General features: G+C 43.6%; 1 protein-coding gene across 2 annotated transcripts in view; it reads right to left on the bottom strand.

Moving 5' to 3' along the window:
• The window catches only part of LOC139226687 (septin-9-like), a 291,693-nt gene that overhangs the window by 227,671 nt on the left and 36,292 nt on the right, over positions 1–27,730 (bottom strand). Inside the window, exon 1 of one of the 2 annotated variants that reach the window (XM_070857622.1) lies at positions 14,515–14,770. The exons of the other annotated variant lie outside the window; for it this stretch is intronic. Coding sequence (XP_070713723.1) covers positions 14,515–14,551 — 37 coding nt within the window. The 5' untranslated portion in view covers positions 14,552–14,770. Of the gene's footprint in view, positions 1–14,514; positions 14,771–27,730 lie in introns of those variants that run through there. 2 annotated transcript variants of the gene reach the window in all.

Genomic DNA, 27,730 nt, shown 5'->3' with positions numbered 1-27,730 from the left:
AAGGATTCTTCCAGACGAGGGGTGGTCAAGTTAAATCAGATGGTACAGGTACTGAGCAAGGGGACATTGAGGCTTGCTGGCTTGGGGCTTGGAGTGCAGCAGAGAGATTAGGGAGGTGGGTAAGGGTTGGCGATGGATCGTGGGGTCAGGCCAGCGATTGCAGGAGTCAGTATTGGGGAAGGACTTCAATTTGTTCATGGAGTTCAGCGCATGCGGCACCCGGTGGCCGAAAATGGTTCTGGATAAGGGAGGTTCAACCTGCATTCTTATTTTAAACTGTTGACAAGAGCAACCATGAAATGTTTAAATATTACAATATGATTACATACAAACCGTCAAAATATGTTGCCCGATTCCTTTTTCTTAAACATTGGACTGTAGATGAGAATATATAAAAAAAGGTAGTGTTCTAGACTTGTCTATTTTTAAAACCTATAGAAATGGGATATCACAAAATTACGAATGATACCAGATCTTCGCGGGAAACATGACAAACAACAAATAAATAAAGACCAGAAATTAGTCACTTCTGGCTAGCAACATTCTATAACAGGCACATAAAGGGTGACTTTAGTCTTTGCAAAATGAAACAGTTAGTGGCTGGAGCACTGCCGGTTTGGAATGACTTTCCACAGCCAACAGTATTGCATCATTTTAATCTCCACCACAGTCTTTTCTTTTTACGTTAATTTAACTCTTCGGTGTTAAAGGCAACTAGTGTTAATACTTCTCTTCCTGTGTTCCTTGAAACATTCATGGTGATGTCATTACATTTTAAAAGGACTATATAGTAGAAGTAAGTGGAGAGAAAAATCAAAGTTCAAGTCAGCAAGGATCGCTGGAGTCACGAGAGATACTGGGCTCTATTATATTAATTCAGCCGGGTACAAACTCGAGGGAGTCTTGAGTCAGCAGTAATATAAAAAAAAGTTAAAAAATTACATTTCCTGCTACCAACAGTTAGTCTGGCAGCATAGTTTGGGGAACAAGTGTCACTTCACTGGACAAAAATAAAATCTATTTTTATTTTAAAGTTGGCATGTAAAGCCTTGAAGTTTTGACATTTCAAAACTTGGTGACAAAGCCACTGCAGTACAAAATCCACCTTTTAAAACCTAGTCATGTAGAACCAATACTATCAAACTTAACATGGCAAAAATTAAGCAAAAATGCTGACTGTCTTCCAAATTGATAGCATTAAAGAGGTAATAAGTATGGTTCTTCATTAGAAATAGAACACGAAAGTTCATTACAAAATCATTGCTGAAGAGTGATAGCACACATACTAGTAAAAGTCTATATGCAGACTATCACCTAATAGCTGAGAAGACACATGCAGGGCTATAGAATTGGCAGAGATCTTATTAAAATGTCAGGATTCATTCATTCCTGTACATTTGTTTCCAATGTCTGATTCCCACAGAATCCTTCCTCGCCACAAGTTACTATTCTTATTGCCAACCATTAGTTTGATCTCTTCCTACATGCAATGTTGAGAGAGATTTTATTAGGATATACATTTCCAAAGGGCTTTGTAACAAGGTTCAAAATTTCCTTCAAAAAAAGCTTAAATGGCAGTATTATTTATTATCCTGCATTATCACTTGTTGAGTTATGTACGAGAAGGCAGAAGTGATATTGCATAGGATAAAGGGGAGATACTTAAAAAGGTTGGCAGGCCTCAAAGTACAAAAGACACCCCGGTCTAGATGGAATACATTCTAGGTTACTGATGGAAGTAAGGGTGGAAATTGCAGAGGCTCTGGCCACAATTTTCTAATCCACCTTGGATATAGGGGTGATGCAAGAGGACTGGAGCATGGCAAATAGGAGAGGGATAAATCTGGCAACCACAGACCAATCAGCCCAACGTCAGTGGTGAGGAAACTTCGAAACAATAAATCGGGATAAAAAAATAAATATTTGGAAAAGTAGGAGCTAATAAATGAAAGTCATTGTAGATTTGCTAAAGGCAAATTGTGTTTGACTAACTTGATTGAGTTCTTTGGTAAAGTAATGGAGGGTTGAAGAGGGTAGTGCAGCTGATGTTTATGTATATAGACATTCAAAAAGTTGTTTGACAACATACCACATAATAGACCATCGTGGGCTGCCCCGACCTGCGAGAACGCATTTCTGCAGGTCGGGGGTTCAAAAAAAAAAAAAAAAAGTTGTAATATGCCACTGCAGATTGCCATTTAGAGCGTGGGCAGGAACATTGGCTGGGCCCTGGTACAACAGAGGAGCATGGAAGGTCGTGGCAGACTTGCGACGAGTGATTGGCGTGGAGGAGCGATGAGGGATCGTGGCTGAGATTTGTTGGGTGATCATGGTGGAGGTTCTACTAATGTTTGGTGCGGAGGGAGATCATGGCGGAGGTGCAGTGAGTGTTTTTGTGGCGGAGGAGCGGTGAGGGATCATGGCGGAGGTGCGGCGAATGAGGGTACAGGGCCCAGGGCAGCACGGGCCGGCCCACACTGCGATACGTGCGCACTAGGTCCGTGCAGCAGAGCAGGTCTCCAGTCGTCCTGGTTAACCCTTGCCACTGGATAAAGGCCTAGCTCTGTCAAGCCAGTGTGGTGGCTGATGTGCAACAGTCACTACACGTTAAAAAAAAAAATCCAAGCACAGGCATCGACCACCCCCTCAATTGGAGTTCAGGACTGGAACATCGGGACCTTCATTGAAACATCTGAACTCATGGAAGCACATCATCCTCATTTGAGGGACCGCCTATGATGATGACAGAATAGACTAGTTAGCAAAATTAAAGCCTATTGGATTAAAGGGATAGTGGCAGCATGGACAGAAAATTGGCTAAGGGACAGAAAGCAGAGAATAGTAGTGAACAGTTGTTTTTCCAGATTGAAGGGAAGTATAGTGGTGTTCCCCAGGGTTTGGTATTAGGACCAAGGCTCTTTTTAATTATATAGTCACTAATAAATCAAATAGGGAAGTCAGAAGAAACCTCTTTAACCAGAGAACGGAGAGAATGTGGAACTAACTAGCATGGAGTGGTGGACATGGACAGTATAGATTATTTTAAGGGGGTGTCATGAGGGAAGAGGAGAATGGAGGGTCATGCTGAAAGTTAGATGAGGAAGGACAGGAGGAGGCTCGAGTAGAACATAAACACCCATATGGACTGGTTGGACCGAATGGCCTGTTTCTGTGCTGTATATTCTATGTAATTTTATGTAATTATATGAATTGACTGGACTTGTGTATATAGGGCAGAAACTCAAATATAGTAAACAATGAGGACGACACTTCAGGAGGCCAGACAAACTGGTGAAATGGAGAAACATGGCAGAAATTTAAAAGCAGAGGAGGTGTGAAGTGATACATTTTTTTCTTCCTCGGTCAGCTTTTGGCCCCAAGCTATCCATCATCACCCAAGCTAGTGCGGTTAAGGCAGGTGGCTTGATCTCTGCTAACTGCCAATACTTCTGGGAGGTACACAAGAGCCTGGGGTGTCTTTTCCTCCCACTTCCTGGGAATTATCTGCTTCTGCTTGGCAGATCTTGTTGGTGCCACCAATACTGTAGTTTCAAGCATGTGAGAAATCATCCACACTCAGGATGCCAAAAGGTTACGAGACTGAATGTGACTAAGTCCATGTGCACTGGTCAGCTTATCAGTATATCATATCCTCATACAAATGTGCAATATGGACTCTTGAATTCTTTATTATATACAATTCTTTATTATATAAGAATAACATTTATTAATTATATATAACAAAAATGTGGGCTTGTCAGTACATAGGCCTGTGAGTGCATCTTCCTGATGTTACACAGCTTACTGCACAAGTACCTGGTTCCTGCCAGATAGAATTATAGAATCTTGCAGTATAGGAGGCGGCCATTTGGCTCATCACACTTGTGCGGGCTCTTTGAAAGAGCTGTCTAAGTTTGTGCCACACCAACATTCTCACCAGCTGTGTGGTCACACAACTGGCTACCGATCCAGCGTAACCCTGGACCTGCTTTTCAAGTGTGAAATTTTGCACATGCACAAAACTTTGAATGGGCCACGCAGCCTGTTAAAGGGACTGCGCACCCCACAACATTAGTGGCACCTTGTTCCACACATTAGCTTTTTCCCCCCATAACTCTGTAAATGAATCCTCTTCAAGTACATTTCCAAGCAACCTAGCAAATCTTTGAATGAATGATGGAATCCATGAACTGCTGACAAGTACTTTTCACATCAATGGATTATTACCCTTGACCATCATGCGTGTAGGATATTATGCGTGGAGGCCCCGACCTGCGAGAGAACATCGGCAGGTCGGGGCCATAAAAGGAACAGCGAGCAGTGGCCTGGGAGTAGCGTGGAGGCATGCCACAACAAGATACAGCGCGAGCTGGTGCAGGAGAGCGACGGCAGCGAAGAGTGATGTCATCAAGATCCAGGTCGGTGATTGGAGTGTGGGCAGATACAGCAGGAGCAGCAAGGTCGGGGTGAAGGAGCGATGAGACTGTGGAGGGATATGATCGGGGCCCAGGGAAGGAGTGAGTCCGGGGCCAGGGGCCCAGGGGCAGCACAGGCCAGCCCACACTGTGATATGTGCGCGCACTAGGTTCGTGCAGCAGAGCTGGTCTCCAGTTGTCTTGGGTAATCCTTGCCACTGGACCAAGACCTAGCTCTGTCAAGCTCGTGTGGTGGTTGGTGTGCAACAGCCACTCACGTTAAAAAAAATGCACACACAGGCATCTTCCACCCTTCAGGATGTAGTTCGCTCCTTCATTGAAACACCTGTGAACTTGTCCTTTTTTTGGCATGAAAGCAAGTCATCATCGTTTCAAGGGACCGCCTATGATGGAGGATTATTAGGTCAGTGAAAATCACACTTCTGAAAGTAACTATCAGCTGGTTGAGAGTTCTGAAAATGTGAGTCCCACAAATACTTTGGCTACAAAGCACATTAATTTAAATTTTTTTTTAAAAAAGTGTCACTTCCAGCAATGTGCATTACTGTTGCAAACCTTGACTCAGACATTGTCTAGACACAGTCCTGACTTGTTTAATACATGGTACTAAAATTGCCAAAATACATCAATACGAGATAATTACAGTCAAATGATTGCAATCATTTTAATTTATTCATAAGGACATGAGCAAACTTACTAAACTATAAAAGATGTTTTGGGGGTTTTAAACCCTTTGCATTCTGAATCGACAAAACTTTATAAGAATAGTCATCATTTGAAATGGAACAATTGAAACAACTACAGTTGGACAAGAAACAACCATTTTGTTTCTTTGAGACGCACTGAAAATGTGTCTATGCAAGTCCTCAATTATATTACCAGCCCCGGTAATAAATACAACCACCTACATTTTTCAATTCACATTCATACCACACATGATCAGAAGACTCCAGAGGTAATATCTGGTTTTGGCTCTCTCAAAACACATCACAATAATGAAAAAAAATTTCTGTTGGCAAATACATGTAGAATAAATTATGGAAGAATAAACCACCACTGTATTAGTTGCAGGAGATAGCATGCTGAAACCTCCACGTAGCTGGGATTGGATCCCTGTATACCACGCTCCTCCCCCACCCCCTTCAGATTCAAGTGAAGTGCCGCTTTACAAATATGTCTGCAAATCTGTGGATTTGTGGTGGTGTCAGAACCCTTGAGGAAAAAAAAGTGTGTTATAATTCAATTTAAATGCAATGGAAGAATGGGCCTGCATCTGGCAGGTGACATGGAATGTAGTGCAATTCATGTGAATAGGGTTAATACCATGCTGGTCTCTGTATTAAAGTCAGTTGAGAAGGCAAGAGACCTAGTGTTATAATGTGACCAGGGCCGCAAAGCTATAGTGAAAGCAAAGAGTGTGCCGGGATGTAGAGATTGTGCTATCCAATATCAAACAAAGAACACCATAATGTTGTTCTACAAGAACTTGGGTAAAACCCCTTCCTGAATACGATGTCCAATTTTGGTCCCCTCATGTTCGGAGAAAGAGTTCCTAGGAAAGGTTCAGAGGAGGGCAACCAGATTAGTACCTAGTTGAGAACCCTTAGCTATCACAATAGGCTCAAGGAGCAAGATCGTTTTACTCTCAAAATAAGTCAATTTTGGAGATGTTATGTCTGTAATGTACTTATGAATGACTCCCGAGGCAACGTGTTGTACTCAAACTGTAGTGACCTTAGTTCTTTATTCGTAACTCCAGAGTGAGGCAGAATGGTGGCTACCCTTTTATACAGCCCCTGCCACCAAGGCAGGAAACCCTAGTCTCCACCAGTTGCACCCTCTAGTGGTGCCAGCATATACACAGTGTAAACCTTATTGATGGTACATCAGGTAAACAAGTCTCCATCTTATGCAACTACACAGTGTACAGCTATACTCTGCATATATAACAGGAGAGACTTGATTGATGAAATTAAATTGACAGAGTGCAGATGGCTTGCACGTGGAGAGATTATTTGAATTAGGCAAGTTAGGGAGAAAGAGGGGACACGCATACTTGTTAAGTAATCACAGAACTAGGTTAGCTGTCAGGAGGTTTTTCTTTTCGCAGAGTGCCATTGACCTTTGGAATACGTTGTCGGCTCATGCAGTGGCTGCAGATTCACTGCAATCATTCCAAAGGGAGATGGACAAGTTCCTGGAGCAGGCGGATATCGCTGCCTATAAAAAAGGTAGGTGTGAAGTTCGGCAGTACGCCACTTGGACATTGTTTGCTCCTGGAACAAGTTTTTGATCAGCTTCAGGGATTGGAGAGGAATTTTGCAAAATTACTTTTCCCCCCCTCAGAATTTCCTAGAGTTTTATTATTGCCTCTCCCAGGAGATTACATGACTGTTGAGAACATAAGAACATAAAAAATAAGGGCAGGAGTAGGACATTTGTCTCCTCGAGCCTGCTCCACCATTTAATATTATGGCTGATCTGATCATGGACTCAGCTCCACTTCCCTGCCCGTTCCCCATAACCCTTTATTCTCTTATCGCTCAATAATCTGTATTTCTCCGCCTTAAATATATTCAATGATCCAATCACCACAGCTCTCTGGGGCAGAGAATTCCACAGATTTACAGCCCTCAGGAGGAAATTCCTCCTCATCTCAGTTTTAAATGGGCAGCCCCATATTCTGCGACTATACCCCCTAATTTTAGTTTCCCCTGAGTGGAAATATCCCCTCTGCATCCACCTTGTTGAGCCCCCTTATTATCTTATGTTTCGATAAGATCACCACTCATTCTTCTGAACTCCAATGAGTATAGGCCCAACCTACTCAACCCATCTTCATAAGTCAACCCCCTCATCTCCGGAATCAACCTAGTGAACCTTCTCTGAGCAGCCTCCAATACAAATATATTCTTCCTTGGGGTCATGATGCCTAGTTCAACATAGCTGAATGGGATAGTCATCGACAGACCAGCTGCTCTTTTTCTGTCTTTTTAATGTGCTTTGTATAAGGGTTAATAAATTCTCGTTATACTCCAACCAGTGCAACGTTTTTTTCCATTTCCTTCATCAGATTTGCTTCTGGACTTTCATAAATTTATGACTAATTATTATTGAATTACAAGTCAGCTTTGTGTCATTGACTCACACTTGCAAAGAATTGGATTGAGATTGTTTCAAGGGACCCACCTGGGACTCACGGTCATTAGAGAAAAGGGGCACTTGCGATTCATCAGCTCAGTTTTGAACCGACAAATCTCTGTTCCCCAACCAATCAGGCGGCATCATTCACAGTTTTGGGCAACATTAAAATTATGTTCTAATGCCTGCCATCTAACAAAGATTTGTTTACATAATATTCAACATAGTATTTGGGAAGCAATACGTGTCGTCTCAAGTTCCATCAACAATATTCATCATCATAAGCAGGTCCCTCAAAATCGAGGAAGACTTGCTTCCACTCAAAGTGAGTTCTCAGATGACTGTACAGTCCAATATGGGAATTACAGTCTGTCACAGGCAGGACAGACAGTGGTCGAAGGAAAGGGTGGGTGGGGAGTCTGGTTTGTCGCACGCTCCTTCCGCTGCGTGCCGACAACGAGACTGGAGGTGCTCAGTGCACAATATTAGTGATATTTCAACCCTTGTATCTGCTGCTTATTACTAATTATGTTGGGATTAATTTATAATAACCAGACTTATGGTGCATTAGCTATTGTGCAATGTCCTGTTAGTCGAATTATAAATAAAATTGATGAATTCAGCAAAGCTTTATTCATACGCTGAATCTTTAAGAACCAACAGTTCAGTAAAGTGGACAACTGCAAATAAATTCCAATGATATAAATGGAAACCAAAAGGACTATAGAATAAGGACACCTTCAATTAGTTGCACATTTCAACATTGGCAGCCAAAAGGTCCGGCAAAAGTAGGAGAAATGTTAAACTTTAACAATTTCAAATATGTCTTCCTGAGGGATGTCCATTAAAACCAGTACGCATTTTGGACCAACTTTATGTCCAGACAGCAGCTTGACAACCTATCCCCGGGTCAACATTTAAGAATGGATTTTTAAAAAAGCAGGTGGTTGAAGGAAAGTGGATGAAAGGGACAAGAGAAGCGGGTGGGCACATGGGATTAAGACTACTACTGAGGTCAAAGATAAATGCCTAAACTGCTATGTGGCTGTACTTTTCATGCAAGGCAATTCTAAATAACCACTGTAGCACTCCTCCATTCTGATGAAAGGTATACACCCAAAATGTTAGAACCTGTCTTTTTATTTGAGGTCACGTCGGTTCCAGTGATATCATTCAACACATTCCAGACTTGGAAATAGATCAACGTTCCTTCATTGTCGCTGGGTCAAAATCCTGGAACTCCCTCCCCAACAGCACTGTGGGAGCACCTTCACCACAAGGCCTGCAGCGTTTCAAGGTGGCAGCTCACCACCACCTTCTCAAGGGCAATTAGGGATGGGCAATAAATGCTGGCATCAGCAGTGACACCCATATCCGGGAACAATTTTTTAAAAAGCACCACTGAGCCATAACCACACTCAGTATTATTCTTCTACCCCATAATTATATTTCGCAAGTCATGCCCTCCAGCTTCATAGATCGACATTTAAAAAACATTCTAAATGTATATAGTGTTGTCATTGCCCAGACATGTATATGCTAAATCACTGCAACAAGAAGTTGTTGGTTCAGTAGAATAAGCCTTTATTGGCATTTTATCTGAAACGTGCGCTGACTTGGGTGGAGTACCCAAGCAGAGTTTACTAAAGGAGCAACTTAACACTCAGACACACAAAAATACATACATGTTTCACAACTTGCCAACAGATCACTTCAGGAGAAATACGTTCCTGCAAGAAAGAATCCAAATGTGTGTGATGCGACAGTGTCTGGGTCCCTTTGCTGAAGCTTTAGTATTTTTGGAAGGTAATCTTTAAAAGTTCCCCATATAGAAAGTGCTTCAAATCGAATTGCATAGTACAGAAAGAGAAATATGAATGAATTCATCATATTGGGCAGCTTGATTGGCAGGAAGAGTGGCAATGAGCGCGCCAGCACTGTACATCACATTAAAAAAAAAAAGTCCCAGAGAAACATTCTCTTCTGCGTATCCCTAATAGAATACAATAAAACAGGCCCAACATAGCACAGAGGACACAAAGTCAGTATCTAATAAATCATTTACTCATGCAGGCATTTTCAGCAGAAACAATCATTTTAGTATGAACACCAGTACAATACGGTCATTAAGTGGTTAAAAAGAGTAACAGTCAATGTCAGCATAAAGAAAAAACATCCAAAACTGTAATAAAATTCCCTGCATGCCCTGGTTGCTAGGGTGATCATTACAGTTTTATAGAAAAACATTATAAAGTGCTCTTTGTAACAGTCTGTGGGTCACAGAAATGACCTTTGACACTATGCATTCTGTTTGAGCAAAGCTGTTTCAAGTCATAATGGCCACGCACACTGGATGCATGGAGAAAATCTCTCAAAACACACTTTTGGGAGTACACAAAGATAGTTATTAAAATGATAAAATCTCAAATGTTTACATTCTTTTAAGTCAGGAATTACTTTTTTTTTTACAAGCTTTAAAAAGTTAAGAGAACCAAAGCCTTTATAAAAAAAAAAGTATTTGATGAATTTGCACATTCCCTCTAACTGCACCTCTTATATTTCAGTGAGGTGCTCTGACCAGCAAAGATGCAGGTTCTGGCCTGGCTCCACAGGTACTATTAATACCAGGACTGCTTTCAGCTCAGGTTTGGTATGGGTTTGTGGCCGAACCTTTACTGACAACTTGAGCAAGACAAGCAACTTTATCTATGGGAAGCCTGCAGTAAGAGAGATCGGAATTCAAACAGGAGTCTGCAAGGCTGGGGCATGGTGAAGCACTGTACCACTGGAAAGCAATTTGAGAGTCAAGCCCTTCCTGAAATATGTCGACATGCACACATATACAGGACGTCAAATGTTTACAATCAAACTACACTTTCCAAGTCTTTGATAAGTATAACAAATCCTCAACACTCCAGCAAAGCTTCACTTATGTGACACCATGACATCAGAGTGACCAATTAACCCAAAAGGTCCAGTTGAAATAGATTTTTTTTCAACCAATATATTTATACTATCCCAGTATCACTGCACCTCAGAGATACACGGCATAGGCATTTAACAAGAAATACTGTGCAAAAGCAAAATACTGCTGGAAATCTGAAATAAGAACATAAGATTAGGAGCAGGAGTAAAATGATTAAAAGTATGATCATACAAAGCAAAAGGAGATGGTAAGGGGAAAAGTAATGAAACCAAAGATGGATCTAGAAGAGGTGCAAATGGGAATAGCAGAAACATCAACAGCTGCCATCTGAAAAAAATGGGGGCAGAGGTTATGATCTGAAAATGTTGAGTTCAATGTTGAGCTGAGGTGATCTTCCTCAAGTTTCGTTGGAATAGTGCAAGAGACCGAGGACAGAGGGGTCAGAATGGGAATGGAGCAGTGAATTAAACTGACAGGTGACTGGAAGCTCGGGGTCACGCTTGCAGACTGAATGGCGGTGTTCCACAAAGTAGTCACCCAATCTGCGTTTGGTCTCCCCAATGTAAAGGATACCGCATGGTGAGCAGCAAATACAGTACTACTTGCAGTTTAGTGTACAAGTAAATCACTTTCACCTGAAAGGAGTGTTCGAGGCCCTAGACAATGGGAAGGGAGGAGGAAAAAGGGCAGATGCTGCATCTCCTGCGCTTGCACGGGAAGGGGAGGGGTGATTGAGGAGTGCACTAGGGTGTTGCGGAGGGAATGGCCCCTTCGGTCAGAATGCTGAAAAGGTAAAGGGACAGGTAGAAGTGTTTGGTGATGGGATCACACTGGAGCTGGTGGAAATGGCATTGAATGTGCAGGCTGGTGGGGTGGAAGGCGAGGACAAGAGAACCCTATTGTTTCGAACACGATCATGGTTCTGGGAGGGTGGGGGAAGGGGTGACAGCAGAAGTGCAGGAAATGGAATGGACATGGTTGAGGGCACTGTCAACCACAGCAAAGGGGAATCCTCGGTCAAGGAAAATGACAGACATATCGGAAGCACTAGTATGGAAGGTGATGTTGTCAGAGCTGATGTGATGTCAATTCAGTTTCTTTCTCTCCACTGAGCATTTCCAGTTAGTATTAGAAATAGTGTCATGGGTTTTTTAAACTGCCAAATGTACATTTTAAATGCAATTTAAAAGAAATGCAACACTTCATATTGAACTTATTCTATTTTATGTAATGCTTCATGTTTCCTCCATCTCCTTTAGATTTCCACCCCCCGCCCCCCCACACATTGCTTGGAGTGGCACACCACTGATCCCTGGGACATCCCACTTAGTACTCTGTTCATCTGACCTTTCTCCCCTGACGCATATTCATTGTTTACCTTGAATTCCCACTGTGTTCAGTTTCAACAGCGGCCTTCTGAGGGGAATTTTATCAAAGGCTTTTTGGAAACCTACGTACATCACCTCATAGTTGGTCATTGTAAATTTGACATCAGAGTCAAAAATATTAAGAGGTGAATTGGATGGAATCTTCCCTTGTAAAACCAGATTTCCTGGTATTTGTTAAGTTATTTCCATACAGCAAGTCCTCCAGTTTGCTTCCGATAAGCAATAGCATTATTTTACTATATATTGAAGCCATTTATTGTACGAGAGATTAGAATTGCCAACCTATGCCACTGAAATCATTAATATAATGTGACAACGTCATCCACACATTTATGCAATTTCTTGGATCATGTTTAAAGGTTTTAGTGCATCAAACATTCGTTTGGTGCTATATTCATTTATAGCTGCTTAAATCATGCAGCAGTTTTAATATCCTGAAAGCTTCTTGGAATAAGTACTGAAGTTGAATTATTATAAAGCAGCAAATTACCATCTATCACTATAAAGATGAACCAACACAGGGGAAAGGATTTAACCGTCACTCAGTATTTACATGTTGTTGTTGCTGTGGTGACATTCTATGCCTTTATTAGATTAACAGCACATAGGTGACTATGCTCCACCAGCATCGTTTACATGCCCCATCAGCACAGTAGGAGGATCCATACGTAAAAATTGGTAGCGATTGAAACAAATCGAGTGAAGAATTTGAGCTGCTTCAATCATTTCCACTTGGCAAATAGCCCCTGAACCTGACAATTTTGACATTAATTCTTCACAACTGAAGTCAAGTACCAATTAACCATTACACTTCCTGTTATTAACATTTACACTGGCACTTGATATTTTTCTGCTTTTGAGATGTCAATATTTCCTAATTCAATTAAGCATAATGAATAACAGGTTTTAACATTTAAAATAGCTCTCCCTGTATCAAGCAGGTTATGTATGACCTTAACTAAAAATATGCACGAGAATAGTGGATACCCAGGAGAGTGCAACCGGCAGTGATCTCATTCAAAGATTCGGGTGGTATCATTAATGGGAGAAACTGGAATACTTTGTATTACTGGAATCCTTAGACGAGATCAATGGCTGGAAACCGCTCCCATTTTCTAGATTTATTGTGACGTGAGCGAGGGCAGTTTTATTTTCTCTGCTCTTTCCGTCCAGGACAATCCACGGGTGTGATGCATGACGACATCTACATTGAGGGACTAACAACCGAGAGTAATCACTGATTGCTAATTGAAAGTTATTAGCACTCAGAAGACACTGTCGTTATAGTGAATTTTGTTACTGTAGTAATTTCCATGAAAACTGTTTCTTCCTGTCACAAGATCACCTCACTGATTTTTACATCACATGACCTGGATATAGTAACAAATTGGGCATTCGTAGCAACAATAGTGGGGCAGGGGAACTGATTGGTTTGGCGGGGATGATGGTGGTGGGGGCAGGGCGGGGCAGGAAAGAAACATTAAAGGCAGTAAACAGAAAGAACTAGCTTAGGAATAGTGGCAAAGAATGGCCAGAATCATGGTGTGCGCTATGAGACAACTCCAGCCTTCCAATCAATATAGAAACTAATCAACATTTCCTCCTGCAGTTACTGGTTACTGCAAGTCCACGTTCACATGATGACCTAAACAGAATCCCTGGCATCAACTCACCTCAGTCGAAATGTTAAAAAAATACTGCGATTCATTCCAAAGAGGCTATCAAATTTCTTGGCAAAATGTTTCACATGATCAAACATCATTTTCAACCGCATTTACGCGGCACTTTTATTCCATGGCCAAGTAATTGCATTTTGGAAAACAACTTTTAAACTATAGTGAAGGTTAAACGCAATACCAACATGACAAATAATGTTACACTCCCACTGTTAAACTCAAGAAATTAGATTTTAAATTAATACATTCCCATACTGCAGTGACATATTTCCAGTTATTCAAGTCAGAAAAAAAAAAATCACATCCCAATAAGAGAATGTTAATTGAAGAACGGGGAAAAATAATGCAAACAAATGGGATTACTTTTATGGAAAAGCTCACGATGAATATTTGTCACACAGGCTGCTGCTGCTGCCACTGCTGGTCGTCAGCATTCAACCCCTGTCCCTTCCTCATTTAGAACACCATTCCAAATCACAATGCAAACTATATCTAACATTTTATAAACCTGTCAGACAATATAGGAAAAAGACACACTTCATGCTCATTCTTTAACAGTAACTTTCTTGAAGTTTACAAACTGTAGTTCTGGGTCAGTTGCAGAATTGTGAACACCACATTCCTCTCTGCCCCCAGTCTACATCGTTACAGTTTCGACATTGAGATTCATTTAGAGATTTAACTTCTTGTTGTTGACAACAAAAAGTTATAAAGGATTTGCTGATACAAAACACAAAACATTTATGAAAAAACTTCATTATCCAACAATCTGCATATCATTTTTGTAGACTCAATAAATTCTTGTAGGAAGCCTAAATGAAAGACAGACACTGTCTGCTCAGAAAAGGAATTTTGGCCAGCAAAATACAACCTTCAAATGGAACAGTTACTACAGTTAGCAGTAAGCACATTAAAAAAAATTCTGAAGTAAAAGTTCTGTAACCTACCTGAAATTCTGACTCTGTCCATTAGTACAAACAGCATTTACAGTAGTATCCACAGCAATATTGTTTATCGTATCAAGAGTTGGCTTTCTACAAGTGTCGGCTCCGATACAATTTCTTCAATCTGTGCAATCATGAATGCACCATATTACCACATTACCATGTGCTGATCATATGTTTGTACCACACACTGAAGCAGCATTGTCAGTTTGTGGCTTAAAAACTGAGCACGTGACTACATTCATAAGCTTAAAATAACCTACCAGAAGGAGGCAACTATATATCCTAAATATATATCAGTAGTGTAATTTTACTGATAATCATTTAAAAAAATAAAATATTGGAAGTGTCCAAATTCAATTACAAAAATGGACTGGAGTTGAAAATTGAATTATCACCACATGGATTGTAATACTATTCCAGCATTTACCTTGGAGGAAAGATTTAGTTTATGTGCTTCCGTGAAATGGTCTCAGAGCAGAATGACAATTATATAGAGAATAAAAAAATGAGTGGGAGTACGATGCTTGCCTCCAACTTGCTGGAAGGAATTGTGATGAAGTTTTAAACCACAAGAGGGTTACTCAAAGCAATTAATAAATACTTCAGGAAGTGAGGCTACATTAGAGCCTGTAACGCAGTTGCACAAGTCTTCCTTTACGTCAAATAAAATGTACTATTTCTCAGCACTTGCATTTATAGGCCAATTCCTGTGCAGCAGTTTGAGGCCACAAGAACAAATTTGTTAGAATGATATCTACATACATCAGGTGACAGAATGGCAAATGATAAGTGCACTCGGTAATCATCATCATAGACAGTCCCTCGGAATCGAGGAAGACTTGCTTCCAATTCTGGAGTGAGTTCTTTGTGGCTGAACAGTCCAATACGAGAGCCACAGACTCTGTCACAGATGGGACAGATAGTCGTTGAAGGAAGGGGTGGGTGGGACTGGTTTGCCGCATGCTCTTTCCGCTGCCTGCGCTTGATTTCTGCACGCTCTCTGCGTTGAGACTCAAAGTGCCCTCCCGGATGCACTTCCTCCACTTAGGGCGGTCTTTAGCCAGGGACTCCCAGGTGTCCGTGGTGATGTTGCACTTTTTCAGGGAGGCGTCGAGGGTGTCCTTGTAACGTTTCCGCTGCCCACCTTTGGCTAGTTTGCCATGAAGGAGCTCCGCATAGAGCACTTGCTTTGGGAGTCTTGTGTCTGGCATGCGAACTGTGGTCTGCACAGCGAAGCTGATAGAGTGTGGTTAGTGCTTCAATGCTGGGGATGTTAGCCTGGACGAGGACACTTATGTTGGTGCGCCCGTCCTCCCTTGCGGAAACATCGTTGGTGATATATCTCCAGCGACTTGATGTCTTCTGTACATCATCCATGCCTGTGAGCCATACAGGAGGGCGGATATTACTACAGCCCTGTAGACCATGAGCTTGGTGGTAGATTTGAGGGCCTGGTCTTTAAACACTTTTCCTCAGGCGGCTGAAGGCTGCACTGGAGGCGGTGTTGAATCTTCACATCAATGTCTGCTTTTGTAGGTAAGAGGCTCCCGAGGTATGGGAAATGGTCCATTGTTCAGGGCCGTGCCGTGGCAGTGGCAGCGAGGAAGATCGAGCCGTGGATCTTAATGATTGAGAGGCAGTGCTGTGTGGCGAGGACAGGTTAGTGGAGGACCTTTGTCTTATGGATGTTTAGCGTAAGGCCCACGCTTTCGTATGCCTCAGCAAATACGTCGACTATATCCTGTAGTTCAGGCTCAGAATGTGCACAGGCGCAGGCGTCGTCCACGTACTGTAGCTCAACGACAGAGGTTGGGGTGGTCTTGGACCTGGCCTGGAGACTGCAACGGTTGAACAGCTTCCCACTGGTTCTGTAGTTTAGTTCCACTCCAGCAGGGAGCTTGTTAACTATGACGTGGAGCATTGCAGCGAGGAAGATTGAGAAGAGGGTTGGAGTGATGACACAGCCCTGTTTGACCCCGGTCCGGACGTGGATTGGGTCTGTAATGGATCCGTTGGTAAGGATCACGGTCTGCATGTCGTCGTGGAGCAGGCAAAGGAAGTTGACAAACTTTTGGGGGCATCCGAAACGGAAGACGCTGCTCCATAGACCTCGCGGTTGACAGTGTCAAAGGCCTTTGTAAGGTCAAAAAAGGCCACGTATAAGGGCTGGTGCTGTTCCCTGCATTTTTCCTGCAGCTATCGTGCTGCAAAGATCACGTCCGTTGTGCCCCGTAGGTGACGAAATCCACACCGTGACTCAGAGGAGCTTCTCGGCCACAAGGAGAAGACAGTTGAGGCTGACTCTAACGACAACCTTCTCAGTGGCTGATTACAGGGAGATTCCCCTGTAATTGCCGGTCAGAATTGTCCCCTTTTTTAAAGATGGTCACGATCACTGCATCTCAGATCTCCCGGCATGCTCTCCTCCCTCCAGATGAGAGAGATGAGGTCATGCATCTGCACCAACAGTGCCTCTCCGCCATACTTTAGCCCCTCAGCAGGGATTTCATCCGCTCCCATAGCCTTCTTGTTCTTGAGCTGTTTTATGGCTTTTCCTACCTCATGCAATGTTGGGGTTTCACGGAGGTGGTGGCTGGTCGCATGCTGCGGGATGGAGTCGAGAACACTTGAGTCAAAGGTGGAGTCTCAATTGAGGAGATCTTTGAAGTGCTCCTTCCAGCGGGCCTCGACAGCCTCGGTGTCCTTGATGAGTGTTTCCCCATTCTTGGCCAGCAGTGGGGTGGGACCTTGGGAGTATGGCCCGTAGGTGGCCTTCACTGCAATGAAGAATCCTCGCATATTGTGGCTGTCGGCCAGTTGTTGTACCTCCTGTGCTTTCTCCATCCATCACCTGTTCTTTAGGTCCCAGGTTTTTTTGTTGGACCTCAGCCTTGAGCCGTCTGTAATGTTGTTTTGCTGCTCCCGAGTTGGGTTGTTGCTTGAGGCTCAGAAATGCTCTGCGCTTGTGATATTAGTTCTTGGATCTCCTGATCATTCTCACCAAACCAATCCTGGTGTTTTCTGGTTGAGTAACTGTGTCTCTTCACAGGCACTGGTTATGGAGGCCTGGAGGGCAGACCAAGCACTGTGGGCATTCAACATTTCAGAGTTATCAAGGCACACCAGGTTAGCAGAGAGGCACTGGCTGTATAGGGCTCTCTTAGCTGGGTCTTTAAGTGCCCCGGCATTGACTTTTTTGGGCATTGCTTCTGCTGTCCCCTCTGCTTTGGGCTATGTTAATGTCGATGATGGATCTGATTAGGCAGTGGTCCGTCCAGCAGTCATCAGCTTCTATCATGGCGCAGGTGATGCGCACTTCCTTGCGATCCCTGGCTCGGATGAAGATATAGTCGAGCAGGTGCCAGTGTTTAGAGCGAAGGTGTTGCCACGATGCCTTGCATTTGTCCCTCTGGCGGACCAGGGTGTTGGTGATGGAGTTCACGTTCTAGGCATTTTGTCAGGAGTAGGGTACCGCTGGAGTTGGCTTTCCCTATCCCCTCTCTGCCAATTGTGCCTCCCCAGAAGGCTATGTCTTTGCCAACCCTGGCGTTGAAGTCACCCAAGAGGACACCCGGTATAGGATTGCATGACAAAAAACAACAACTTGTTTTTCCACAACGCCTTTCATGATCTCAGGACTTCCCGAAGTGCTTTACAGACAACACAATACTTTTTTGAAGTTGATCACGGTTTTAATGTTCGAAACACGCCAGCAAGCTCCCACAAACAGTAATGACCAGGTAATCCGATTTCTTTTTTGTTATGTTGATTGAGGGATAAATATTGGCCAGGATACCGGGGCTAACTCCCCTGTTGTTCTTCTAAATAGTGCCATGGGATCTTTTACGTCCACCTGAGCGCGCAGATGGGGCCTTGTTTTAAAGTCTCATCTGAAAGACGGCACCTCTGGCAGTGCAGCACTCCCTCAGGACTGCATTGGAGTTGCAGGCTAGATTTGTGTGCTCAAGTCTCTGGAATGGGATTTGAACCCACAACCTTATGACTCAGAGACTGAGGGAATCAATATGGTATTTTCTGCTGGTAAAATGTTACAAGGCTGCAGCGCATGTGAGGAGTGATATGATCATCAAATGAAAGATGAAAGGTGAAGCTAATTAACATGCTCTGGTAAACGCTACTATTCTGTTTTAACCTCCAATACACCCACACATTATAATGTAAATAATTTTTAAAAACAAACATTTTCAGAGCTTTACGTTTCACCACTACAATTGCCAAGTTTTTCTGTCCAACTCCTTGTCTAGTAACAGGAAGTAGGGGTGTTCTACAGCCTATTGTCCAAAGGCAAGATCACAGTCACACATTATTTCTCAGTAAAATCTATTCTTCCTGTCCACCACCCTCAGTTGTTAATAGATTTTACTGAGAAATAATGCACTTTAAAAAAAAAAAACAAATACAGCAGTCCTGCAAATATTATATTGAGGCTGTAATACACTAAGCATTTTGAACGATGAAGGAGAATTTTACATTAAAAAAAACGAGTCTGTTGCAGGCCCACAACTATTTATGTAATTAGAATATATATGGGCTCAATTTTCCCCAATGCCCTTTTTTGGCATATTGCCAGAGTTACGCCCGTTTTTCTTGGCCCTATCAACTCCAAAAAAAAAAGTAGCAAGTTTCCCTGTTTTAATTTTTGAAATTGGCGCCACGCAGCCCATCCTTTAGCTTCGGGGGGGGGGGGGGGGGGGGGCGGTGGGGGCTGGTGGTGGAGCCTAATGTCTGCGCCGAAAAAAAACGATGCCCTCCCCTTCAGCGCATGCGCGAAAAAAAGGGACTTTTTTTTTATATAAATGTAATTACTATGGGCGCGCATGCTCACCACAGCTCCCGGTCTACATATGGCCATTTTTAAAGAGCCAGTTGTGTGTGAGAACTTTAATTCGCATTGGAAAAATCGGAGCTGCAATACAATATGCAACGCGGCTCAAGGAACAAGAATTTCTTACAGGATGAAATGGAAGCACGAGTTACTATAATTGAGGCCAAATGGCACCAGCAGAGGTCACATAAAAGTTTCACCCAAAGAAAAGAAGAAACGCTGGAACCAACTTGCAGAAGATTACTGTGCAATGGTGACCACCCTGAGGTCCGGAGGCCAGTGCAAAAAGTGGCAGGACCTTTGACAAGTAGTTAGTGTAAGTAATATTTTCATTTATTTAATTCAATTGCAATTGTAAATGTGACCATCTGTATATGTCCCACCCAGCAAAAAGACACCCCCTCCAAAAAATTATAGTTTCATCTTTGCAGAGGAAGGTGGCACACAACAAACGGAAAAGAACTCGAACAGGAGGCGGCCCGGCAAATCTGCACCCACTGGCACCCTTGGAAGACAGGGTCACTGCTTTGATGGATCCTACCTGGAGAAAAGCAACCACCACTGCACAAGCTGGGCCCACACTTGAGGGAAAGGGGAAGTCCTGCAAATTCCAGAGTCTGGCTTTCCTAAAAATTAAATACTGCATGGGCCAGCCATGCTTCGGTTCACGGGGATGTCTCCATCAGCTACGCTTCGGTTGATGTAATGTGCTATCATTCATCGTGGTCCTTCAAATCAGCCTGCTGCCTGTGCTGTGTGTCTATTCATGCCACCCACCCTGCCCCCTCCTCTGCTGCTAACCATTTGTCTGTTCTGTTATATTTTGCAGAACTTGAGGCCAACCCCGACGATGCAGATTATTCAGACACGGACGAGCCTGAAGAGGAGAACATCTTCCAATCCCACCTTCCAGATCAAGAGCATGGCGGAGGGGGAGGGGGTGGATGAAGCCCCCACTCTTGAACTCACTTTGGAGGACGTGCATGTGCCGCCCATAGAGGTGCCAGCCCCTTTCCTGAGCTGGGAATTTCCATCGTTTCCCACCGTCCGAGGTTGCGGGTCCCAGTGGGGTGCAGCAAGCTACACCCAGGTTGAAGAGGAGGAGGGAGCTCGACAGCGCTCTCCTGAGGTGCAGGATCCAACAGAAATGGTTCAGATGATGGCAATGAGTGCCGAGAGCATTAACCTTACACGATCACTCCTGGACACCATCAATGGGGTGGGTGATGAGATATCTGTACTGTCAGAAGTAGCAACAGTCTCAGGCAGCGGATACAATGTCAGTGCACAAAAAGGAGGGAATGTCGGAGTTAGCTGCTGCAATAAGGGAACACGCCCAGACCCCGCGCCCATTGACAGAATCAACTGCCACTCTCACTCCAATCCTCAGACCAGTTTCTGAAGAGGCCCAAGCCGGGTCCTCCACATTACCGCCTGCTACCCCTCCGCCCAATATCAAGTGTGTGTTCGCATTACCAGAGATGTTCAAAAGAATAAGCTTGGTACCAACCAGAGTAACACTGCCACTGACTGCGGGCAGGCATAGAATCAACAAGACCAAGCGCAGCAGGTGATCTTAGAATAAGGTAGAGTGATGTTAAAGTTTATAAGTGATCGTAACTGAAAACTTTAAAGTTTGATACAAGAATATTTTTATTAAAGTTAAGTCAAGTACCAACAAATGCTTGTTAAACTTTTGAATAAAAATATATTTTACCTTATAACTGAAATCATTTACATTATTTGTTCCATTAACAACTTTTTGAAGTAAACAAGAATCATTTCCATTATTTGTTCCATTAAAACAACATTATGGAACACGTCCAAACAGTAAACATGGTCCATTTTGAATAGTTGCGGCTGAGCCTCCAGGCAGCAAAATGTTCACGGATGAGCTGCTGGCGCAAGGCTCAAGCAATTGTTAAAGGGCACGACAGTCCGCCCTCCTCCACCATTGAACTCTGGGTTCAGGTAGTTGCATGGCTTCCTCATCATCATCAGTCACTATCACCTCAGGTGAGTCTTCTACTACCAGCACCTGCTGCCTCATGATGGCTAAGTTATGCAGCATGCAGCACACAACAGTGAACTGACCAACAATCTCAGGGGAGTATTGCAAGTAGCCTCCAGAATGGTCAAGGCATCAGAAATGCTGTTTCTAGATGCCAATGGTTCCCTCTATTATGCTGCGTGTCGCAATGTGCAACATGTTGTATTCCCGGTCAGCTTCCGTCTAGGTTACGCGTAGGGGCGTCATGAGCCAGGTGGCGAGGTCATACCCCTTTGTCTCCCAGCAGCCAGCTCTGCCCTTCTGGTTGCTGCAGAAACATGGCAGATAATGCTCTCATGGAGGATGAACGAATCATGGTTGCTCCCAGGGTATCTTGCATCAATTGACATGATGCGATGCTTGTTGTCAAACACGAGTTGCGCATTAACGGAGTGGAAGCCTTTTCTGTCGCTGTACATAATGGAATTCTCCAAAAAGGTGCTCGCAAGGTGATGTGGGTACAATCAATGCAGCCCTATACCTTTGGAAAGGTAGCAATCCTGGAGAAGCCGACAGCTCTTTCATGCATTGCCTGGGCGGTGATGGGGAATTTATGTAGTCATTGCTCTGGGCATATAGTGCAGCAGTCACCTGCCGAATGCAGATATGTATTGCATATTGAGAAATGGTGCACACAATGCCAGTGATGGCTTGGAATGATCCAGATGCATAGAATGAAAGTGCAGCTGTAACCTTCACTTCAACTGATAAAGCAGTACTCCGGACGCTTCTAGGTTGCAGGTCTGCTTTTATTAACTGAGATCTCAGTTATAACCTTTGTGGAAATGCAGTCTTCTCACACAGTCTGCATCACTCATGTGCAGGTACGAACTCCTGTCTCGATATACCCGATGTGGGTGAGGCCTCCAGCCCATCATCCTACGTGCTCGGAGGTTCCTCATGCAATGACATTGAATCAATTGTTTCCTCCCCAGCACCATCATGCAAAAGGCTTGCACAAGGTATGGCATCATCAGTATTGTCCCCATGAGTAAATTGTACCTTTGCAAGAAGCTCAAAACGGCAGGCAGGACAAGGTTCTTTGTTCTCTCTCTCCTCCCCCCCCCCCCACCAGGTTGATGCTTAGTATGGACCACACCCAGGTCTTAGCATGCGCAATGCTCGGGAACCCCCACCTCCCCAGGGCCTTCATTTGTTGCATGGCGACATATTGTAAGATTTGTCATGCCTTCAGTTCGCCTTCCACACCCTCCACCACCCAACCCCGGGGCTTCTTTAGAAGCAGAGCCCCTGTCCGGACGAGGGATCGATTCTGTCGGCCGATGTGCTGACCCTCGAGCCTAGTATGGAGATAGTGGTAGCGGTGGTGTGGCACTTTTTAAAAATAAAATTCAGAACTTTGAAGAATTCCATGAAACTTCCATTTTCTGTGTTTGAAGTGTGAAAAATGTAAGCTTGATGATGCATGTGTGTGTGTTCTTGACTCCCTCCAAAACTTTGCCCAAAAACAATGGCGTCGTTTGCTGCGCCAATTTTTTGATGCACACTGGTTTTTCTTAAATGCCCAGAAGGTTTTTTTTGGGAGTGGTCACATACGCTGCCCTAGGAGAAATGTAATTTGGCCAAACTTGCACAATCGTGAAAAATTGTCGCAGACATCAGGTTACGCTCTCTATGACGCAAAAAAAAAACGAACCTAAAAAAAAAAAAAATCGGAACCAACTGAGTTACACTGGTACACAATCTTTGGGGAAATTTGGATTTTTAAAATTTAGGCCAAAAAAAGACACAAATCACTGGGGAAAATTGAACCCCTAGATTCCAAACATTGCGGAAAATTGACCATGTTTTGTGTTTCTATTGCTTTCTTGTCCCATTATTTCTGTCCTACTCTCCCCCACTGTTGCTGGTACCAACAATTCCAAAGAATGTTACCAATTCAAAGTTGATTGCTTTTTTTTTAAAAAAAAGAGGGAACATAATGTTTGGGATTTCGTAATATTATACCGTGGAAGTTAAGTATCGAATAACTCCACGAGGCTAAGTACGGTGAGCTAGTTCATGCATGACCTTACTCCAGTTTATTTATTCTCAAAGTGAGGATTCAATATGGCTGTCAACAATATATACACGGCTTGCACATGTCTGCCAGTGACCATTAGGACTCCGACAGTCGCGCCCTCCGGTGGCAGTTAAAACACATAACAGTGGAGTAGCAGCATGCAAGCTTGCTGCTCCAATACCTTCATGTACAATATCATTGGTGTTGCTAAGGAAAGAGGCACTGAATGGAAGCTGGGACCCTTCACCAGACAGAGGGAAATTCAAACCAAGCGTCCTTACATAGATCCTGGCTTATTAGTGAAAAAGCAGCACTTGCTGAAGCCTGGGAGAAAGTAAAGTGACTACTCAAGAGTCCCCAAAATAAGAAAATGTAAAAGGAAAGAGAAGAATGTTAAACCAAGGAACATTAATTTATAGAAATAAAGGGCTGTAATTTTATCAGCCTTCCGCCTCATTTTTTTGGCAGTATTTCTTCGTTTTGGGTGGAAAACGGTGCAGTGGGAAATTCATTGAAGTCTTCCGCCGGCGGTTTTGAAATACCGCTAGGGAGCGGACCGCCAGCGTACAACACTCGAAAATGCGCTTGTGCCCGAGTTTGGTCACAGTGGTGACCCGGAGATGGGAAAAAAAAAAATGCAGAGGAAAAATCTGTCGGAGCAGCCCTTGGAACGGTGGCAGGTATGAAACCCTACAAAAAAAATTAAAGTTTATTTTTAAATTCTTTTGCAGCGATTCATTCGAAAAAGGGTCTTGTGAATGGTTTGCGATTTTTAATATTTTGTTTTTTTGGAAGAATATTGTGTGTGTTTTTTCCCCCCTCCCAAGGCCCAACTCGCAGCGGTAATCAGCCTCGGACTAAAGTTGGCGAGGATCGCGGTTTCTGCCGTGAATCCTCGTGCAACACCGATTTTTCCTGCAAGATGGATTTTCCCCCATTTTTTCATGAATTTTTTGCTGAGAATTAATAGCAGAGCCTTCGCGGTTTTTTTGGCGGCAAACTGGTGGTAGCGATTCTGGATGAATTTCTGGCCCAAGAAGGTTTTACTAAAAAATATTACGTTTAAGAAAAAAAAAAAGACAATTGGTGGGGGGGGGGGGGGGGGGTAATTTTAACCTAAAAGAAAAAAGGAGAGAAAAGGGAGGATTGGGAGCAGTTAGTGTTACAAATTGGAATCCCGAACTGAACCCTCCGCCAAACCACCCACTTCCGGTTAGAACGGTGACAGGCAGCCAATCTGGTGCCTGGAGGCGGGCCATCTATTTAATTATAATAATGAGGCTCTTTAACCACCATTTTGTATATAACTGTAGCTGGTCAGGTTTTGCACACTTCACAATGCTTGCCTGCTACAGCAAGGCGAGGACTGCTGTATCCAGAAGTCAAGTGTTTTTACATCTATCACCTGGATCCAGGATCCCTGCCTAACTCACCCACAGTGATCGGAGACATCCCCATAGAGCCGCCAATCACGCCACTCCTGGTCCTCCCTGTTGTTCTCCTCCAGCCCCCAATCCTCTTTCGATCCTCCCCCCCCCACCGCCACCGCCAAACCTCCAGTAAACACATGGTGTTCAGACACAAATTGTTTGCGAATAAATAATGGCAGGACAAAAGGACACAAGTTCAGCGTTGAAGAAGTTTAGGTAACTAACAGGACATATTTGTTTTGACAGGTGGTGATCAGTAGCTGCAATGGGATGCCAGGAAGGTGAGCCGAAGCCTAAACGCTGGATTCATGTATGAAACCGATATATGCTGTAAAGAGGAAACATGAGGCTGGGATTCAATTAACTTCTGTGAAACATCTTGGGATGTTAAACTACATTAAAGGCACTATATGAATGCAATCTATTGTATTCTGGAAGGGTGAAATTAAAATGTGCTAAATAGTTTCTTCATCTGAAATAGTCCTTGTGAGCATGTGTGGCACTAGTGTCAAACATTACATAAGTGACTACACCTCAAAAGTACTTTGTTGTCTGTGAAGCACATTGAGATAGAGATCATGAAAGGTGCTATATAAATACAAGTCCTTTCTTTCACAAAATGACATGCCTAGTAAATCTCTGCCCACAAACAAGGGTTAACAGATGCTTTTTCAATGAAAATGTTTCCTATTACTTTTTGTATTGTATCTGACATCACGGTGCTCGAATTTCGTTGTGTGCTCACTATGAACTAGGTTATGCTTTTTCAGCACATGTATTGAGACATGCAACATATGTGGAGAAAAATGGCAACTTCATAATGAATTTTATTCAAACATTCTGCAGTCTAGACTCTATTAGACTTGTATTTGAGCAAAGACTTCATGCTCACACCTGTTGTACAGCTAAAGATGGATTGCGTGAGACAAAGGCTATATTTTGTTGCCTGATGATTTCATAAGCAAACACAGCCAGGCAGTAAACAGGGAGAAACAGAAATAAAACAGATTAATAGTTTTGTTCAAAAAGCAAACAAAAAGCGATTTATCGAGACAAGTTTGATAGCACGTCACTGCAGCACAACAATTGTATTGTAAAACTGGAGTGTGGCAGATACAGGGGCCGAAGTTTAGCCTCCCAAGAAGGCCCGTTGCCGCCGGCAAGTGGCGATCACGCAGTGGTGTCGAATGGCCGATTTTTGGTCGAATGCTGCACGAAATTCCGCCGCTCGCGAAATTCTCCGTGGTGGTTTTTCCGGCGGCCCCCATTTCTGCCCTGCTGCTGCTGAACCCTCCTACGTGCGTCATCAAAGCGTGCACTGCAAGCAAAATTCACAAACAAATCTTGCGGCCGCCACGCGGTGCCCCCGACAGTTTTTTCTGTTGGTGCGCTGTGTTTGCAGTGCGGCCGCACTGCTGCAGCCACCATCTTATTTTTGTTGTCAGCCGACTGCCAGGTCTGCCCGACAATTAGGCCTCCGGGTTCGGCCGGGCTGCCAAGTTAGCCTGGCACATCCCTCTTGGGTGCCAGGCCGCTGGCCTGGCCGAAACCCTCCCTGGTGGCCCAGTGGGCCCAACTAAAATAATCGGAGAGCTCGCAGTGGCTCTCCCCTTTAAGTGAAGGGAAAGACATGGTGACGCACCAGCGATTACATCATCATTGACCGTGGCGGACAATCCCCCCGCCCCCACTGATGACTGATCTTCTGCTCTCCGCCCCCACTTCTGCCTCCATTATGAGCGACTTCCGCTCCGCTTGGAAAAAAAAGACAAAGAGCTGAATTCTACGCGAGAGGCCACTGCATCCACTGCGGCGGTGAAAACACAGGATAAACGGTCGGTGCGACCCATTTGCGGCCGAGGTGAATTTCTACACCGCAGTGTCTTCAGCAGTGTAAATTGTTACAGCACACCAATGTGGCAGACGACAAACAGATTTTTTGAGAGACCTCGGTTTCAGGTATTAATCCGACAGACAAACTTCCACGTGTGACATCACCATCCATTTAGGTTTAGTAGGGATTCCAAGGACAAATCACTGATATTCAAACACGAGTGATTTGTCTCCAAGCAGAGGGCTTGATGTTTCAAGCCAGTTTGAACACTGCTTTCATTTTTTCAATTGACTATTGAACCGACCCTTGAAAAGGCAGATGAACATCTGTTAGCTGCTCAAGTGTTTGAGTTGACATGAGGGTTGGCCTCAATCAGGCCCACACCAAAACAAAAATACTCCAATCATAGTTATTTTACTCTTGTAGCCCTTATCCAACTGGCACAAATCAAGCATTTTACCTCACCAACCAGGTTCAAGCCCTGCATTCCTGTTTCTTGCATCAAGTACTGGCAAATGCTGTGGTGCTAGTTTCAGATGAGAACAAATCAGCCTAGTGCACTTGGCTCTGCTCACACCATCAACTTACTAGCACAAGACCACCAGCCAATATAAAAGTCAATCAATGATGTGATGGCATGAAGTGTGTTGGGTTCTCCAGGTCCTGTCCACTCCAGCCATTATATTTGAGCCGAATCAGTACAACCCCTGGACTGAGCCAATGGTTAAAAAAAAAAGCAGCACAAGGTGTGTAGTCAGCTGCTGTAAATTACTTAAAAATAAGTGTACTCCAATACAGGCAGTTAAAAAAAACCTAAGCCATTAATATTCCTTTCTCCTGCACCCAGAGATTTCCACCCCGCTGTTTTTATTTTAAAAATTGTGAAATTGGGGACTCAGATTGCAAATTTCATTTTTTTGTTCTTCTGCAGTTGTGCAGAGTGTCAATGTGTTGTGAATAAATTGTCCAAATGGCTGCCACTGAATTTTCTTTCTGTTGCATGAATTTCCCCACCAGAAATTCCCATCCGCAG

Source organism: Pristiophorus japonicus, chromosome 16 (genome assembly GCF_044704955.1).
Source record: "Pristiophorus japonicus isolate sPriJap1 chromosome 16, sPriJap1.hap1, whole genome shotgun sequence".
Taxonomy (NCBI): Eukaryota; Metazoa; Chordata; class Chondrichthyes; family Pristiophoridae; genus Pristiophorus; species Pristiophorus japonicus.
Note: the sequence above shows the minus strand (reverse complement) of the source record. Positions and strands in the feature narration are given on the sequence as shown.